At 37.5% G+C, this 19219-nt stretch overlaps 1 protein-coding gene across 1 annotated transcript; it reads left to right on the plus strand.

The window, feature by feature from the left end:
* Positions 1–8189: 8189 nt before the first annotated feature.
* On the plus strand, positions 8190–18598 carry smyd2a (SET and MYND domain containing 2a). The gene is made up of 12 exons (XM_083550504.1): positions 8190–8452; positions 8568–8631; positions 11501–11611; positions 11840–11900; positions 12785–12909; positions 13035–13102; positions 13211–13313; positions 13443–13553; positions 14962–15085; positions 15365–15539; positions 15644–15752; positions 16826–18598. Exons 1-12 carry the CDS (start codon positions 8280–8282, stop codon positions 16907–16909), a joined length of 1308 nt encoding a protein of 435 aa, XP_083406630.1. The 5' UTR covers positions 8190–8279; the 3' UTR covers positions 16910–18598.
* Positions 18599–19219: the final 621 nt, after the last annotated feature.

Raw genomic sequence — 19219 nt, forward strand, 5'->3', positions numbered from 1 at the left:
ATTATTATTATTATTATTATTATTATTATTATAATTATAATTATTACAGCTACTTTGATGGCTGTTTGTGCTTCTTTGTCAAAAAAAACAAACAAACAAAAAGTCTAATAGTTTTGACTCCATTAATCTTAGTCAGCTCTTTGCTAAATTTACCACACGATGGTAATGGATTAGATGGCACCCAAGAAATCCCTCTGTTTTTTTTGGGCCGATTTTGTTTTCAAGGATTGTTTTTATGCCAGGATGTTTGCAAATGTGTGATTAAGAACATTTTTAGCTGTATAAATGTGATTATTATTTATGAATAATATAATTAATACTATTAATGTTATTAATGCTTGCAAAAACTCTTGTGGTATTCTCGTTTCTCATGGCATTGCTGAATAAATTATTCTTTGAATAAAAACAAAAATGTGTCTAATATGTGTACGTGTTGGTGCTAAACATAAAGGCCTATTTACAGAACTAAGCAACACAACATGGATAGTAGCAGATCCTTTATATCCTCTAAGTTATGAGGTGGAGCCTCAATTGATTGGACTTGTTTGTCCTACAGATTCTCGATTGAGGAACTCGGAGGCCAAGCCTACAACTTTGTCATTTTTCTTAGTTCCTGAACAGTATTGTGCAGTGTGTAAGTGCAGAGAGATTTCTCTTGCTGAAAGAGGACACTGCTACGATTAGGGAACACTGCTACCATGAAGGGAGGTAACTGCAGGGGGTGTGCAGCAATGAATAAGTAGGTGCTATGTATCATTAAAGTAACTGGAGGCCAGGAGCTGAGATTTCCCAGAAGAACATCACCCAGAACGTCACACAGTCCTAAACGTTCAACAGAATACTACTTAGCATGATAAACAAAATATTCAGTTCACCAACAGGATTTATAAAAAAAAAAACTATAAAAAAAGAAGTGATGGTGAGTAATTGATCCTGATTAACTGATTTAGACATTAGATTCATACTTTCTTCCGACTCTCGAAGACATGGTCCACTAAGAGTAAACAAAGTATGTCCTGATGATGCACTATGGAACATCAGGTACATCAAGTCGCCATCAAAAAGAGCTGTAAATTGCAAATGGTAACAGGACATCCCTGTAAAGTGACAAAAAAAAAAAAAAGAAAACAGGCCAATAGACCTACAGCAACATTATGAATGTCAGCATGAATATCTGGCATGTGCTGGTCGCTCCCTGTAATAAAGTCTTTTGTGTTTTTCTCATATCTAGGTTATGGGCTAAATTGGCTAGACAGAAAGCCCTTTGTTATGAGAATAAAAAACCAGGCCCGCTGAAATCCTTCCTAGCCGTGTGGCAAAATGTTTTTTGTTTGTGTCCTGTTGAGACCAACTATGGTCATTTTAGAGCACCATTAAAATGATTCATGATTATTTATTTGGTTAAATCAAATTCTAAAGAAACAGCATTCCCAGAGTGAAGCATGCTGATGGGAGCATCATGCTGCCAGGGTTGCTTCTATTAATGAGTCAGCTGGGAGTTGGGGCTGTAGACAGAAGCAATCGCAGAGATCTTCATTATATTCTATCACAGATCCTGAAAGCCTCTATTAGACTGATGAGGGATTTTTGAAAAATGTAAAAAAAGAAATGGTTTCAACATTTTGAAATGGTCCAATTAGAAATCCGTTCAAAACCCGACTGAGATGAAACAAAACCAAAAAAAAGATGTACATTTACCTACCTACTTACTTAATTAGCCAAATACTTTCCTTTATGAACTATAAGTGTGTAAACTTTTTGTATCCGATGTACATAAGTACCCTTTCCTATAAATTTCCCCTGGAGTAGGTACTTATGATAAATTAAAGCAGCTGTCCATTAAGTTGGATAATGAAATGATAATCCAGGGCCTAATGGGTTGAAACACTAGCAATAGCACTATGTCTGCTACATTCATTCCAGTGCAATACCCAATAACACACCACACATACACACACACACACACACACACACACACACACACACACACAGATGACCGGCGGCTTAAGCTTTGTCCATGCCCTGCATTAATGATGTAGGGAAAATTGTATTGTATTATAGTCACTTTTGTATATTCCTCAGGTAGCAGTATGAGACGATGACAAAATCTCCATCTAATAAACTCAATTCATGTATTTTTTTTATTTTTTTTTTTACTTGAAAATGCAAAAAATATATAAATCCTACTTTTCACCCAGATGTGACCAGGTTGTCTTTTCAGACTGGTTCCTTTCAAGGTTTCTTCCTCATATAGTCTTCCTGCAGTTTTGCAGTCCTTCACGCACCCCTCACTACAGTCATGAATTTAAAATGTATTTTCTAAATGGATTTATTTTAGTCAAATTGTTTTGTGACAATGCAATTCAACTATGATTTAAACTATTTTTAATAAGATGTATTCCTGTAAAAAGAACTTTAAAAAAATAGCTCTCGCTACAATTTATGAACAAAAATGATTCAAATTTTTCCAGCCATTTAATAGTATGAGGCGGTTGCTTAAACTATTATTGTATCCCTCTTATCACTAAGATGAGAACAAGTCCTATCAAGGTTTCTTCCACATTTAGTGTCATAGAGCTTTTCCCTCCCTACAGTCACGAATTTCAAATGTATTTTCTTACATATTACATATATCCTGCGACTCAAAAAAACCCGAAAATTTTTTAAGAGGTTGAAGGAAGCAATGCGTAAACGGCACTCTGATACAAAGAGACTCTTTAGCTGCCTAAGCACTCCAGTGACTCCAGCGAACAGGAGGCAGGGTCACCAGCGTCCTGCGCTACAATGACGAGCCGTACCGTCAATCGCTCCCCTTCTGTTTGGTTTCATCATCGTGCCATTAAAAAAGCACATCTTAACAGCACAACAATAAAACAGCTGTGTTTGAACTGGCCCTATTCATTGTTGGGGGGAAAAAATCGCTGCTACCACCAGGTCTCTCTTTCTTTCTCTCAAAGAAGATATTATGAGCATAACGTCCATGCCATGTTTCTTTCAGAGGACGACTGATTGTGGATTTTACTGATACCGAGAGCTAGGCTGGATCGTACTTGCCGATAACCGATTAATCAACCGATAGTTTTTAAAATGGATACTGTATTTAAAAAAGACATAACACTCCCTGTAAAATAGTACTTAACTTTATTACAAATAAAAAATTAAAATAAATGTTATTTCAATGCTCTGGACTTGATAAAGACATTTAAAAATGGGCATTTTAAGCATGACTGTTTGGATTTATGTGAAATGGTAATGCTTTAAAGTAATAATAAAATTAATAAATGCTTTAGAAGTATTGTTAATTGATCGTTTGTTAATTTTAACATTTACTAATGCATTTATAAATGAATATTTATTAAAACTCTAGTTGATGCACTATTAAGTAGCACGAATGAGGTACAGCGTGAAATCTCACGTCAAAACAAACAGAATGTGGTGTCGGTGTTTCGCTCTCCTACAGTGTAATGACAGCGGAGCTTCTCAGCCCCTCCAGCATAGACGCAGCCCGGAAAAACTATCGGTCCCAATTAATTGGCAAAACCAATTAATTGATCGACCTCCAGTTTGTATATTTCAAATATAATTTTTTTTTTTTATGTAAACCTCAATCTTCTCGCTGTTATTTTTGATGTTTTCATGAGATCATGATTGAACTTACAACTGCTTTTGATACTTTAAGGCAAGGAGATGTTCTGGCTGAGAACTTATTACTCAAAATCTTAGAAACACACTCAAGACAACTCCAAGATTGAAGATTCTCTAACAGATGTTTAGATGTTGTTCCTGCACAGACATGATACCCTAAGGCCTAAAGCGTACCAGGAGAGAAACCCAAGCTTGAGAGAACAAAACAAGAATTCTCTCTTTAAGAATTCTTGCACATCACCCGTTATCATTTGTTTCCCTCTTGTAGAACCACTGGGCCACCTGAGTCCCCCTCGTCACTCTGTCCCCCAAACACTCCCCACAAACCCCCCACCGCACCCTACCCCACCCCACCCCAGGGTCTGAGCAGACGGACTCCTTACAGTTGGGCTGAAGCAGCATCTTTGCATTACGCGAACAGTCTGCTTAATAATCAAACACCATCTGTCGCTACATCTGAACCTGTTTTAACATCTGTGCATTCTGGTCTTAACAAAGCTATAAAAAAAAAAAAAAAAAACGAAAAAACTTTCACAGTTCACTGAGCTGGATGTGTTTATTTACTACCTTTAATGCGTCTTTCTGCAACTTTTATGACTCTCTCCTGGCCAGGGGAGGGTGTAAGGGGTACCAATTGTCCTGCCATGAGCAGCCAAGTGCAGATGACCATGGCACGCTGTGGCATAGAGCAAAAGAAAGAGAGAGAGAGATAAACAATTTAAATAGTAGCCAGAAAACACTTCAAAAACAGTGGTTTAAAACCAGGAGCATTGATGTTGATTATGCTCGGAATTGCAGATTTCAATTGCAACCAACAATTTCAATGGAAAAAACATCCTGAGAGCAATTTGTAGGAAATATTGTGACGTGAAAGATCAAATATGATGATTTCATTCTGCTTCAACCTACGGAGCTATTAAATGCCAGACATCGAAACCCCATGCTACATTTTAACATTTAAAGTTTTCATTTGTACATATAAACCCGTGTCCAGTAAGAATTCAAGGTATCCTCAGTACTGTCCTGGGTAATAGATGAAGGATACCTGAAACAGAAGGAAGTAAATTTCTACCTATCGATCTTTTCATGTGGTGCCTTACACTATAGACTTACATTAAAATATGGTGCTTTTAAATTTGCTATATGATCACTATAAATGTATAATCCCCCTTAAAATTCTGATCACTAAATAATTAATTCACCACATAAGAAGCATTTTTTTTTAACTAACCTGTAAACTGAGCGGCAAAGACAATAAATTGCTGGATGTTTCATGTCATGAAGTTCCACAAGATTATGTCATGCTAATGGGAGTCTGTATAAATATCTGAGTATATATTTACATTACATTTCCAATGATGCACTTTCATGGGTTAAAGGGAACATCTAAGATCACTTGGTGACATCTAGTGGCAACTGTGTTGCGCATTCTCCAAGCTGATAAAGAGCTTTCGAAAGGATGTATTAATGCATGTATGTTGTTTTGAATACTGAAGTTGTTAGCTTTTATAAATTCTGCCACATGCACATACTCAGACAGACACTGCAGGGTTGATCTACCTGAAATTACAACTTCATCTCATTTAGTGATCCTTTTCTTCTTTTCAGACCTGCTGGATTCATTTATATCTTCTCCAGTGATCCTGTATCTTTCTTCTTACTGGACATGCCAGATTCTTTTTATCTCTTTCAGTGATCTTGTCACTTTCTTCTTCATTAATATCTCTTTTAGTGATACATTCCCATTCTTCTTCCCAGATCTGCCAGATTCATTTATTTCTGGTTCAGTGATCCTGCCCCTTTCTTCCTTCCAGACTTGTTGGATTCAGTTATATATTTTCCAGTGGTTTTGTATCTTTCTTCTTTTTGGACATGCCAGATTCTTTATATCTTTTCCAGTGATCTTGTCCCTTTCTTTATTCCACTCTTTTAAAAACTGTGTCACATGCACATACTCAGACAATGCAAGGTTGCATCCACCTGAGATTATAACTTCATCTCTTTCAGTGTTCTTGTCCTTTTATTCTTTCCAGACCATCCTGATTCATCCTGAAACCCCACCTCTGGGTGAAGTTGTCTTCAACTTGAGAGCATCTGGCACAGCAGTGGATAGCCCCACATATAAACTGCCTAAAGACGTCCAATAGGTTCCTATGGAGGGTTGAACTATGAAGATGGATTTGGACTGTAATTAATATACACTGTGCTGCAATGGCTTAGGACTACAATTTTGCATTAATGTCTATCAGTGTACAGTTGATAACAATGATGGAACTATAATGAATGGACATTTAGTGTCACCCAGATGAGCATGGATTCTTGACTCTGGGTTCTCTTGTTTCTATCTCGTGAAGTCTCAGGGAGCTTTTCCTGGCTTGTTCATTAGGGATTAAAGTTAGTGGGACTAACTTTTGTACATTATTAAATGCTTTACAATTTAAATTGAATTGTACCTTTTCAAGAGTTAAGTCATTCTTGAACATCTACACTTAAATCCTGGTCCATCTGAATACTGGATTATGTCACCGTATGGGATGTAGTTTATAAGGTCAACTAAACTGTTGCATCAACTGTTTTTGTTCTTTGCTTTTAATTATATATTTATTACACCATCTCATGCAGTGAGAATGAATGGCTTGACTAAAGCAAGAAACCCGATTAACACAATTCAACAAGTCAATATTACCGTGGCTTAATGTGATAACAAAGCATTTTTAACACACCAAACAGACCAGAACAATCTGCAGATCATCCGTCTCCATACCCCCCGTCCTCTACATCTGCCTCTTTCAAACCAACTACCTGCATGTCTTCTCTCACCACATCCATTAACCTCCTCTCTAGCCTTCCTCTTTTCCTCCTAAATGGTGGCTCCATACTCAGCATTCTTCTTCCAATATACCCCATGTCCCTCATCTGCACATGACCAAACAATCTCAATCTCGCCTCCTCACGTTGTCTCTAAAACATCCTAGATGTTCCTCTAATAAACTCATTTCTAATCCTGTACATCCTCATGACTCCCAATGAAAATCTCAACATCTTCAGCTCTGCTACCTCCAGCTCCACCTCCTGTCTTCTACTCAATGCCACTGTCTCTAATCCATACAACATCGCAGGTCTCACCACAGTCCTATAAACTTTCCCTTTCACTCCTGCAGATACTCTACTATTACAAATCACTCCTATCACTCTTCTCCACCCACTCCACCCTGCCTGCACTCTTTTCTTCACTTCTCTAACACATTCTCCATTACTTTGCACTGTTGACCCCAGGTTGACCCCCCTCTTATTCACACACATGTACTCTGTCTTACTCCTACTGACTTTCATTCCCCTTCTTTCCAGAGCGTACCTCCACCTCTCCAGGCTCTTCTCAACCTGCTCCCTACTCTCACCACAAATAACAATATCATCTTACCTTCCAAAATCTTCTTATACAATCTTGTTAAAAACTCCACTGCCATCTCTCCTAAACATCTCCATGCTTCTATTGGTATGTCATCTGGTTTAACTGACTAATTCTATCCACTTTCTGCTTCATCTCCACCTCATCCATCGTCCCAACTTCTAAACACAATCTCCTCGCTAGTCAACACACTTCCATCTGCATCCTTTATTACTCGAACTTGCAGCACATCCTTCCCAGCACTGTCCCTCTGCCTGGCCAATCGGTACTAATTCATTTCTCATTCCTTAGTGTCCAACTAAATTCCGGGGGAGCACCGTATACATAATTTACAGTATATATTATCACTACAGTATTATACACGCTTCTTTTCTGTTAAAAACGTTTAACGTGTAATTAAACGTGTTATGTTCTTATTCGGGACTCATGTACTTGTCTGCACATGGTATGCTTTATTATTATTGCGTTTACTGAATTTGGTCTTTTAAAAACGCATCAAGCGATAAGGGATTTTTCCACGTTAAGCGTTTTAGTATGTCCCAAATATATTTCTTTAAATTTTTATTTCGAACAAAGCACAATATAAAAAAAAATATGCACAACACCAAAAAACAAAAACATGTTCATATATTCCTTACAAGTTAACAAATTCATAAATAATTAAACACTAACCCTATAATCACCCATCTTAATGCAATCATCGTTATAACCCCCTTCACAAGACCTTGATGTTGATAGAGTTTATTAGAATATTAATTATTAGATTAATTCGTTTATTAAAATAGTAATTATTAGAGTAAATAAATGCACCCACTAGATGGAGTTAGTGGCCGTGTCCAATGACGTAATTGTTTTCTTTAGTCAGGATGATACCATGCGGGCTTTAGGACTGCGCCAGTAATATTGTCAAATTGTGCTTCGGGTTGCCAGGTGTTTTTAATAATAGGCTGTTTTGAAATGTTTATATTTAAGCGTAGATGTACGTTTATGGATTATGATTATTATTTTTTAATTGTTTATGTTTGAGTGTTTCTATGTTATGTTGGTGTATTGGACTTGTAAGTTATTTCGAATGGGTGTTTAACTGTATGAATGTTTTAGGGATACCTGGCAACCCAGGCAAGAGCGTAAACCTGTTTTTCTGTGACCACGTGGTGTGTTTGGGTTTGGATCGGGACTGTGGTTGTGGGTGTTTTGCTGAAATCCCCGGAACCGAGCGGAGAAGATGAAGTGTGAGGGGATTGAGGGCTGTGAGAGGTTTCTCAGCCCAGGAAAAGGCCGTGGTGTCAGAGCAACCAAGCATTTCGAGGTGGGAGACCTGGTCTTCGCGTGTCCGGCGTATTGCTACGTGCTGACCGTGAATGAAAGAGGGGCCCACTGCGAGTTCTGTTTCACCAGGTATCCTGCTCGGGTTCTGCCACAGCGCTGCGTCTGGTCTCTCACATTCCCATGGCTTTTTTTTTTTTTTTTTTTAAGCGGGTCCGTTAATAAGTGACTTTTTTCTTCTCCACAGAAGGGAAGGTCTGTCCAAGTGTGGCAAGTGTAAGCAGGCCTATTACTGCAACGTGGAATGTCAGGTAGGCCTCGAACACGTCTCCTTATCCGCTTCCACACAGTTCCCAGATCCAGAGACCGCAAATATTTAGCATGTGCAGTTTGCAGCCAGTGTCGTTTATATTTTACTTCAAAGGCGATGCTTAAGACTGGTTTTGTTTCGCAGTTTTTTATTCGCATTGGCAGTTCCACCTTAAAAACTGCAGATACCGCGAGACGCCGCTAGGGGGTACTATTCACCTGTTCAACCGTTTGATGCGTTTTATAATGGGGATGAAATGTGACTAACGTAGAAATAAATGATCAGTTAATTAATAAAAATGGTTTATTATAAAATGTATTTTTGCATTTCTATATATTTTTTTATTTCCAAATGCATTTTATTTATTTTATGCACTTCCAACTGTGTTTATCTTCATTTCCAACTTTTTCTTTATTTATGCATTTATTTATTTAAATAAATGTAAACAATAAAATAAGTGGTGGTAGTTTTAGGGAGTAAAGCAACAAAGATGCATAATAATCAGGTGTGTTGTATATTTTGTAGTCATAATAATAATAATTATTATTATTATTATTATTATTATTATTATTATTATCAGTGGTAGTAGTAGTAGTATTAGGGGGCCAAGCACCAAAGATGCACAAGTACATAATTGTACTCAATATGTATAGTTGTATTGTAATCTGTAACTTTTATTATTATTATTGATATTTCTTCTTAATAATACAATAATCCCCTGATTGTCGCGTTTTAAAACCGCGAAAAACGGACGTCACCTCAAAAAAAGCAATTTTATCTTTACAGTACTGTACTGTATTAACATTTTGCTTTATTTTTTTATTGATAATTATATTATTATTAATACATTTTATTATTTTAACATAAAACTCCATAAAAACAATTCCGCGAGAGACCGGGAAAATCAGCCAAACTAAATAATTATATGGCAAATGCAATTCCGTGATAAACCAGAGGGGGGCGAGTTTCGAACCGCGATAAAGCGGGGGATTACTGTAATAATAATAATAATAATAATATTACACTTTCACACGAAAGTCATTCTTTATAACCTGTTCTGAAATGAATCACAATAAAAGAAGACATAAATATATCTTGACATGAACTAAGAATCGGGACTAAAAGTGGTGTATAAAATAAAAATAGAACGGCTAATAGCTTTTAAACCATCGCCTGATAAATCACTTGTTTTTCTGGTTGATTTGTTGCCTATCAGTGTTTGTGTAGGGACACCACAGTCGGCTCATATGTTTAGCAACATGCCTTGGGGACGGGGGTGTTTTTCGGAGTTGGGCTAAAAAAAGCAGGACTTGAAATAGTCTTGACTGATTCAGCATAACAGCTTTTTGAACATCGCATACCACATTAAGTCTCAATTTGCTGTTAGAATAACCTCCACTCTTCTGTGAAGATGTTCCACTAGATTTTCTTAAGTGTGCTTGTGTAGATTTGTGGTTATTGTACTCATGTACTGATGTAGTCATGTTCTGATGTAGGTGAGATGAGGAGGTCTTGGGGTGAAGTCATCATTCACATTCATCCTGAAGGTGTTTAATATGGTTAAGGTTAGAACTTCATAGCAGGAGATCTTACACTTTAACCCATGAGAAAACATATCTGGAACTGGCTTTGTGCAAAGGGACAGTTGCGTGCCTCCGACTTTATGGTAACAGTTTGATGAAGAACCACATATAGTTGGGGAAAAACAGGTGTCCTAATATCTTTGAGCATATATTATATAGAGACATTTAAATAAAAAAAAAAGGTCCTTCTAATGAAGACTTGAGATATTTTTATATCATTATATTAACAAACGTGCTGAAATTGGTTATTTGACTTTTGAATTGGATGCGTCCCTGTTTCTTTTTTTAAAACAGATTGGAGCCCTCTACTGGTATAGTTTCATAACTGCAACCAGTTAAGGTGGAACGGTGAAGAAAGCTGCGGTTACTGTACATCATTTCTTTGGATAACCTGCTGCGAGTACAGCAGCTAAATATATCAAATTTGTTTAGGTAAATGTCGCCACCGCAATTCAATGTTCATCAAAGGTCACCATACTTGAACTTTGGAACGCATTGACATCCGAAACTTGCGTACTTGTCTCCACAGTCCAGGTAAATGGAATTCAATGGAGCGAGAAGTGTAGCGTGATCTGTGAATGGACGAAATGGGGGAAACCGGCTTCAGCTTTTGCCTGATTGCCATTTCATCCTGAACCTTTGACCTAACAGGGGTGATCTTAAATGGTGTACTAAGGTAAATCCAAACTTGGTGTCAACACATTAAAAAACAAGTTTGGATTTAAGTGTGAGTCCCGGTAACTCACAGGAACCCGGTCTTACAAGGACACGTGATTTCTTTAGATCTGTTTGTATTTTAAATATACTGCTAACAACCGTGTCGGAAGACACATCCTGTGGTCATTGAAAAGTTAAGTTCATTTGTTTCAGAAGGGTCAAATTTGGTGATCAGCGATTCGCCTCTAGAGGCCGCTCTGGTAATCTATAACTCAACCCTGAAAAACGATCGTATGGATTATTGCAGATACTTTTAGCAATCAATCTGTACAGATTAATCTGAAAAAAAAAAAACAATGAATGAAAACAATGACTTCTAGTCCTAATCACTAGGGGAAAAAGGGTCTGGTTTCTATATACGTAATTGTTTTTAAAAAGAATAGCAATTTTTACGTCAAAATAACGTAACAACATCTATATAAAACCAGAGTGGGTCACCTTAGAAATTTAGAATTATTATTTTTTTTTATATGTTGTAATCTACATCAAGTCAGCCATTTCATGAGTCAGATTTGGGCTTGTATAGGGAGGAAGACTGATTTAAGTAGCTGCTTTGCTCTTCACCTTTAGAAAGGCGACTGGTCCATGCACAAGCTGGAGTGTTCCGCTATGTGCTCCTACGGGGAAAACTGGTGTCCCTCGGAAACGGTGCGACTGGTCGCTAGGATCATCGTAAAACAGGTATGTGCAGGTGGGGGGTTCGTGGTTTGAACATTTAATCTAAAGACATATATACAAATATATCAATCTTTCCAGTCCACTCTACACCAAGCCCACTGATGTAATTCTAAATATTTCAGGTAGACACGAGTTTGTGTGAACATATTAGACATAGATTTGTTGGTGTAAGGATTGCCGTATCGTCATCCGACAGTGTTGTTTGAAATTTCTCTCTTTTCTCTTTGTTAGAAAGTCCAGACGGAGCCGACTCAGTCCGAAAGACTGTTATCTTTGAAAGAGTTTGAATCACGTAAGTCCAAGTTTCGAATAAAAGCTCTCGTTCTGGCTAAAGTTCAGCTTGAATTCTCAAAAGGATTATGAAGCACTGGGCAAATATTAGTCTATTAGAATCAACATTTATACACATTAGGATCTGATGATTGTCACGGTCTGGGAGCATAACGAGCAGAGAGCGGCGTCTGTAGAGTCAGTGCGTATTTAAGTGGCGGTCAAAGAGATGTTGCTCCACTGTTTTTCTAGAAACGTCAATGGTTTAAGTACCAGGATTAAGTAAAGTAACCATGCATGTCGTTATTGTGCTGTGCCGTGATGTGATAGAGTACAGGTTTTCAAGCAGGTCTACCTATAATGGCAAATCCGAAAAGGTAAAGACAGAACATGGAAGATGGCTTAGATGCTGAGGTGTAACAGAAAACAAAAATTTACAGTTTGGTGCAAACCTCCGCTATTAAGTTACGGTTTAATTTCGGTACGTCAGCGGAGAAAATGCAAAAATTCAAGAAAAGAAAATTGCAGCTTTTTTTTTTTATAATTTTTTTTAAAAAATATTATTAGCACAGTTTATTATTAACCTTTGTGAACATCAATAGTTTACATTTTAATTTTTTTTTTTTTTTACTCAAAATGAATATATAAATAAATTAAATAATTTATGCAAATATTTTATTTAAAAAAGTTTATAAAAAGAAAAGAGGTAATCAAATTAATGCAAAACACTTATGGGTTAAACGGAGAAATCAATTAAATTGGCACAAATTAAATTAATTAACTAAAATTGAATAAATAGAAAAAATTATATTTAATAGTTTACATTTGTTTAAAAAAAAAATTTACTAATTCTTAATATTGTTTTTATACACCTTTTAACACAACCCCTTTTTCTTTGAACTCAAGATATGGACAAGATCGACAACGAGAAAAACGAGATGAACCAAACTGATACCGCTGCACTCCATCACTTTTATTCGAAGTATCTGGATATTCCAAGTAACGACGTCCTCACAGAACTGTTTGCGCAGGTACGTTACTTTATATGTTGAGCTCTCAGAAAAAGCATTCAAACACACCTCACCCTCAATCAATAGCAGAAAGCCGCGTTCTCACCCGAGCCTGTTACTGACCGCAAAGCCGTTTTGTGTTCCAGGTGAACTGTAACGGTTTTACCATCGAGGATGAGGAGTTGTCTCACTTGGGCTCGGCGGTCTTTCCAGAGTGAGCGAGACGTTACGCCGTGTCCCTCTCAGACTTCTGATATTAATATTTAACTTTTTTTTTTTCTCAACTTTGTACCAACTTTTTTTTTTTTTTTTTGTATCCCAGTGTTGCTTTGATGAACCACAGCTGTAGTCCGAACGTGATCGTGACTTATAAGGGCACAGGAGCAGAGGTCCGTGCTGTTCAGAAAATCAGCCCTGGAGAAGAGGTGAGAATCTTACTAGAGTTCGAGGCTAGACGCATCGGAAAATGTACCGTAGAAGCGTCGGCTATATTTCAGCAACCCGTTAGTGCTAGATGTCATAATACAATACAGTAACCCACTCTTTCCTGACAGATTTTCAACAGTTACATTGACCTCCTTTATCCCACTGAGGACCGAATGGAGAGGCTGAAGGACTCGTACTTCTTTACCTGCGATTGCACGGAATGTACCACTAAATCAAAGGTGACGTTTTCGTGCCCCCTATACATGACATTGTTCGGTGGTTAACCCGTCTGGCTAGCAAGCTAGTTTTTACTTTTTAGCTATTTGTAAGATGTTTGTGTACATCAATCGTCGATGGAAAAGTATGACGAGAATAACTCTGACCAGTCCATTAAAATCAGAATACTTCATTGATCTCATAGGGAAATTGTTTGGTTGCAGTTGCTAACAGTAAAAGATGAGAGTAAAAATTTTACGTATTAAGTTTTAATATATAAAGTAAAAAAAAAAAAAAAAGCTACACTTTAGTTTAAGTAGAAACACATCAGGTTTGGTGCCTACAAGTATGAAGCTTGCAAGGTGACCAATAATGTATTTCATATGGGGGCAGTATTGCTACCTTAAAGCAGAGTAGAGTCCCGGGTCTTTCCAGTACACCTGCGCCATCTCCCTCCCCCACGTCCATTCTAGCTAGCAGCACTAACACGATCTGGAGTGTGTGTAAATCTCCTCCTTTACTGCTGCGCAGCCGTTTACACCCCAGCAGAGTCTCTTAGTCGGCGCCAAATGTTTCTCACAGACCCCCGCTGACTAGTGGGAATGTAATCAGTCATGTTTTTTTTTTAGAATTCACACAACTAGAGTGTGACAGTGCATCTGCTATCACCCTACCAAAACATTATGCTCGCTCAGAAAACCACTCAGCCTGAACATGTGTCTAAAGACTGTAGAGTGGGCTCATTTTACTAAAACTTTCATGGACCACTGAGTTGGTACTATCCACCACCACAAGTTTAAATCCTAGCACCACCAAGCTGCCCCGTTGGGCCTTTGAGCAAGGCCCTTAAGTTGTAAGTCGCTCTGGATAAGGGCGTCTGCCAAATTGTGTAAAAGTAAATGTTGACATTATGTCCCAGAATTTGCCCATTTTTCCTGCTTTTAACAGATCAAATTTTGTATTACAGTACTCACTATAAATGTGACATTTCTAGGAATTCTCACAATTATTCACCTCGCTCTATTCTTTGGGGTGGCGTCCATTTATCGTGGTCGGTTTTGACACGTTAACTACCGCGATAAAAGGTGGAGGACTGTAAGATCAGGGTTTCCGCGCAGTCTTAAAAACAATATATATATATTTTTTGCGATGTCTTTGAAACACTACCTCTAATGCCCATTGAAATGCTCCCGCAGCATTTTTGAAATGTTTGCGGTGTTTTAGTTCTTTCCTGCGCTAGTTCAAATATAACTCGGATAATAAAGCGGATTAAATTTGTCAGCTATGGGGTTTAGCGATACTTAGTTTGAAAAAATCTTTCAAAATCCTAAAGTTTAATGGTTATAACAGGTTTTACAAAGTCTAAAGTTTGACTTTTTGAAACCCACCAAAACCCCTGAATATACTCATTTACTGTATGCGACTTTACAGGACAAAGCCAAAATGGAGATTCGCCAGAAACTGAGTGCTCCTCCAGAGCCTGAAGACGTTCAGAAAATGGTGGTGTATGCCAGGAACGTCATCGAGGAATTCAGAAGAGCCAAGCACTATAAGAATATCCTTCCTATCCATTTTCTCTTCGTAGTAATCTTTTTTTTTTTTTTTTTTACTGTGAATAACATTTATAACGTGATCTCTTGTGTTCTAACTATAATGGATATTTTGAAAGAACAAATATAGCTCTACTGGCTACTCTGCTATATAGAATCCCGTGCTTTAATAGGGAACAAACTGAATCAATTTTGGCAAAATCGGCGCTCACAAGTCACCTGACGCTCATCAAGACACTTAAGCACACGCGGTCGACTTATAAAGGTCCTTGACTTCACAGCGCCTCCCAGCGAGCTGCTCGAGATCTGCGAGTTAAGTCTGGAGAAAATGGGATCCCTATTTGTGGACACCAACGTGTACATGCTGCACATGATGTACCAGGCTATGGGCGTGTGTCTCTACATGCAGGACTGGGACGGAGCCCTGAAGTACGGCGAGAAAATTGTGCATCCCTACAGGTCTAATGGATTATTTGTATAGATAAAGATTGTTGATCTAAAATAACCATGACGATTTTTTATTTATTTATTTTTAACACCGACACGTTTTCTTCCACTCACAGTGTGCATTATCCTCAGTACTCCCTCAACGTGGCTTCTATGTACCTGAAGCTGGGAAGACTTTACATGGGACTGGAGAAAAAAACGCAAGGGGTGAAGGCTTTACAAAAGGTATCGTGTGTTTTTCGAATTTTTTGAAACATCCGGTCTCTTAACCCACACAGCTTTTCACAACTTCGCATGTTTCCATGTTACCGTACAAATAAAGCATTTTAGTGACTTTATTTGAATTTGAGGTCATTCCAAAATAATATAGCGGGAACATTTTTTTTTAATAAAACCAGACTACGGCTGTATTTTTAGTAATCGAGTATTCCACTGAATATTCCACTGGATAAGAAGAACTTTATTGCTGCAATTGCATAAAAGGATATCTGTGAAAATGAAACCCCTTTAGTGCATTTAATTAAAATATTACAACAAAATGGCGAGAAATAAAGTCGCAATTAGGCAAACTTTGTTTTTTATGTGCCGGAAATGGGCTTCCATATGAATCTTCTCCCCATTCCGCCATTTTTCATTCAGCAGCATCTTTGGTGTTTACCTGTCCAGAGCGCTCCAGAGTTTAGCGGGTGGTGCGTCAGTAATAATGGTCCGTGGGTAAATGCAGTACTTCGTTTGAGGATCGTTTTTTTGTATTCGAGTTACTCGAGGAATAGTTTCAGCCCTAAACCAGACAGTTGTTTCCTGTTCTGTTTCTAGGAAGATGCAGCTCTACCTCTGCCATGGTAATCTCTATTATATGTGACTCTTAGGACACGCCTCGGTCTCAGTAGTGTTGTGATATTCACGAAGCAGCATACCTATTGGTTTGTATAGATTGTATTTGCCAATAACCAATGAAGCTTTTTTTTATATGGGCACTGGATTAAAAAAATAATAATAATCCATTTTAAATAGTACTGAAATTTATTACAAAAATGAAAGCAGTACTGAATTATGAAAAGGTGCTAAATGAAATATGAATGTATTAATTATCTTAGCAAATATTGAGGAAAATAAAAAGGCACGCATTCAAACCTCTAGAGCCCTGTACTGTACGCAACCCGGAATAACTATCAGTATGGATTTTTGCCTCTAGTTCGATGAATCGCCGACCTCTATTGGTAAGCTTCACAACTAAGAAGTTGTGTTGTTATTAAAATAAAAAACATTGAAACTTGCGTGCTCGATTTCTATTTCAGGCTATCGACATCATGAACATCGCGTTTGGAAAAGAGCATCATTACGTTGCCGAGATAAAAAAGGAAATGGACGAGTGCGAGTAAACGACACAAATTCGAGAATGACTGTATGGCATGCAACTAATACCTCTGCTTGCGAACCTTTTCTCTTTTTCTTTCTTTTTTCTTTCTTTTTTCCTTTGACAGATGATTGCTGATTTCGGTCCTTGATATCGAGGTGCTGGTTGTGTTCGTTGTCTGCACTATGAATAAATATGCACTGTTTGTTTGAGCAAGGGCTAATCAATTAAGAATGACATGTAAATTGTCCTGAACAGCGTCTTCGTTAAAGACGCTCCTTTAAACTCTTTGCTGTACCGTTACATCGGCTATATCGGGGGGGGGGCCACGACTGTTTGTTTGGACACACCTGATTTAATTCCAGTTTTACGATATATGGATGAATATTTAGCATGAGTAAAGACACGCATGCTTGTTTTAAGATGATGTTAGCAGTGTGGTGTGAAAAACTGCCTTCAATTCTTGCCAAAGCTCTACCCTAGACTTTGTTGTGGAGTATTCTTAATGCTGTTATATGAACTAGATTAGTCAAAAAACGTTTTCATTAAACACAATGACAGATAAAAATTATCATGTAAAATAGAGTAGGTATACGGTGGGGTTGAAATGTCTGGGACCAGAATTAGTTTTTTCTTCGGTAAGACAAAAAAAAATCACTACAAGCTATATAACCATCAATATAAGTAGGATCGAGAGCCTCGCCTGCTTATACTCGTCGCAACAAAGTGACCACCGGAGGTCATATTTCCTCCAAGCTCCGTAGGAGGGACGGCACATTCAAAGAAAAACAATATGTAACCACTAGTAGTGCAAAAGAGCACAAAACTCACATTGCATTTTTTCGGTTTGGACACGAGTTTGCGAAAGTGTCCCTCTGTCCGACCTACACCAATTTTATCGGATCGAAGTGTAAAGAACAAACCGTAAATGTCCGAAACACAAGGCGACACTAACTATACAGAGTATCCAAAAGTATTGGAACGCCCAATATCCAGCCATTTAAAGATAATGGGCAGAAGTGTTGCATGGACTGCATCCCAGGCCTCCTTACCCTACATCAGTACCCGACCTTACTAACGTCCTTTACGGCCGAATGTTTTAAACTAGGACTTGCAATTACATCTATGAACTGTCGAATAAACACTAAGTATTAACGTTAAACTCTTCCCTTTTTGTTCACATTTGTCCAAATCCTACAACGTTGTTATTTCCAGGTTTAAAGCTGGTCTCACATTTTTGAATCTCACTGTATAACAGGACACAAGGACGTTTCTCCAAAGACATCATCTTATTGCTAGTCCCTCTAACACCAGGGGGCACACTTTTGTCAGAATGCATACAAATCTACACTTTTAATGCAAAAGATGATCACGGAAGACGAACACCTAGTGATCTTGCACCTGATTTGTCTGAAAAGTCGGGAAAGGTATATCGAATATTACCAAATATACACCAAATATTCTCTTTGGGGAAAAAAATTATTGTAGCAGCATTTTATCTTCGGTAGCGTCGATGTCCGTAGGCATGATTTTGGGCATGACTTTGGACGTTTCATCTCCAGGTGCACAACACACACCTGTTCTAAAGATAAGACCAGAAGGATTTGTGTGTGTTATGTACCCAAATGACTTTTAAATATGACCAAGAAAATGGAAGCATGTATTTGTCATTTATATTTGGAGTAAATAAAATAAAAAAAAACCCAAAAGAAAAGTTTTTTTTTTGTTGGAGTGTGACGTGTGTGTAGTCAGGACTCTGACTATGTTTTGTGATTGTGATAGCGAAGTAATAATTGTATTTTTTAAGTTTCAGTAAATGTTAATTTATATATTTAATTTTGCAGAGTTTAAATGATCAGTACCATAAATGACAGTGACAAATGTATTAGAGTTAATTGGCACAGCAGCAAAAGAGAAATTTATATATTTAAATCTATATATTTAATTTATAGAGAAAGACAACCTAATTCTGGATTATTATTATTATTATTAAACTGGTTCATGCTAATCAGCAGTGATGGAAACAGTTGTGGTGCTTTAATACATATGAAGAATCCACTGAATTTGTAGGTCCTCATTAAAAAAAAAAAAAAAAAAAGCTTGTTTTCTCAAACAGATTACACACAAAGTGAAATTTACTCTCCAGACAGTATTTTGAGGTGTTCATCTATTGAAAATGTTTTCATAGAGAACTCCTCACATCCCTTTTACAACCTACTGGCTAAATTTTCAGCAGGAGAATTCAAGTCTACAATATCTGTGGCAGGAGAGGGATCATGTTCTCCGCCATCACTATTAATGGAGACATATACATCGTTTTGTTCTGTATTTATGC

Source organism: Silurus aristotelis (assembly GCF_946808225.1).
Source record: "Silurus aristotelis genome assembly, chromosome: 9".
In the NCBI taxonomy this organism is placed as follows: domain Eukaryota; kingdom Metazoa; phylum Chordata; class Actinopteri; order Siluriformes; family Siluridae; genus Silurus; species Silurus aristotelis.

Coding starts and splice junctions, on each gene's coding strand:
- smyd2a (XM_083550504.1), top strand. CDS start 8,280: ATGAAGTGTGAGGGGATTGAGGGCTGTGAGAGGTTTCTCAGCCCAGGA. Junction 13,103..13,210: donor GGCTCGGCGGTCTTTCCAGA/GTGAGCGAGACG, acceptor TTTGTATCCCAG/TGTTGCTTTGATGAACCACA. Junction 15,540..15,643: donor AAAATTGTGCATCCCTACAG/GTCTAATGGATT, acceptor TTCCACTCACAG/TGTGCATTATCCTCAGTACT.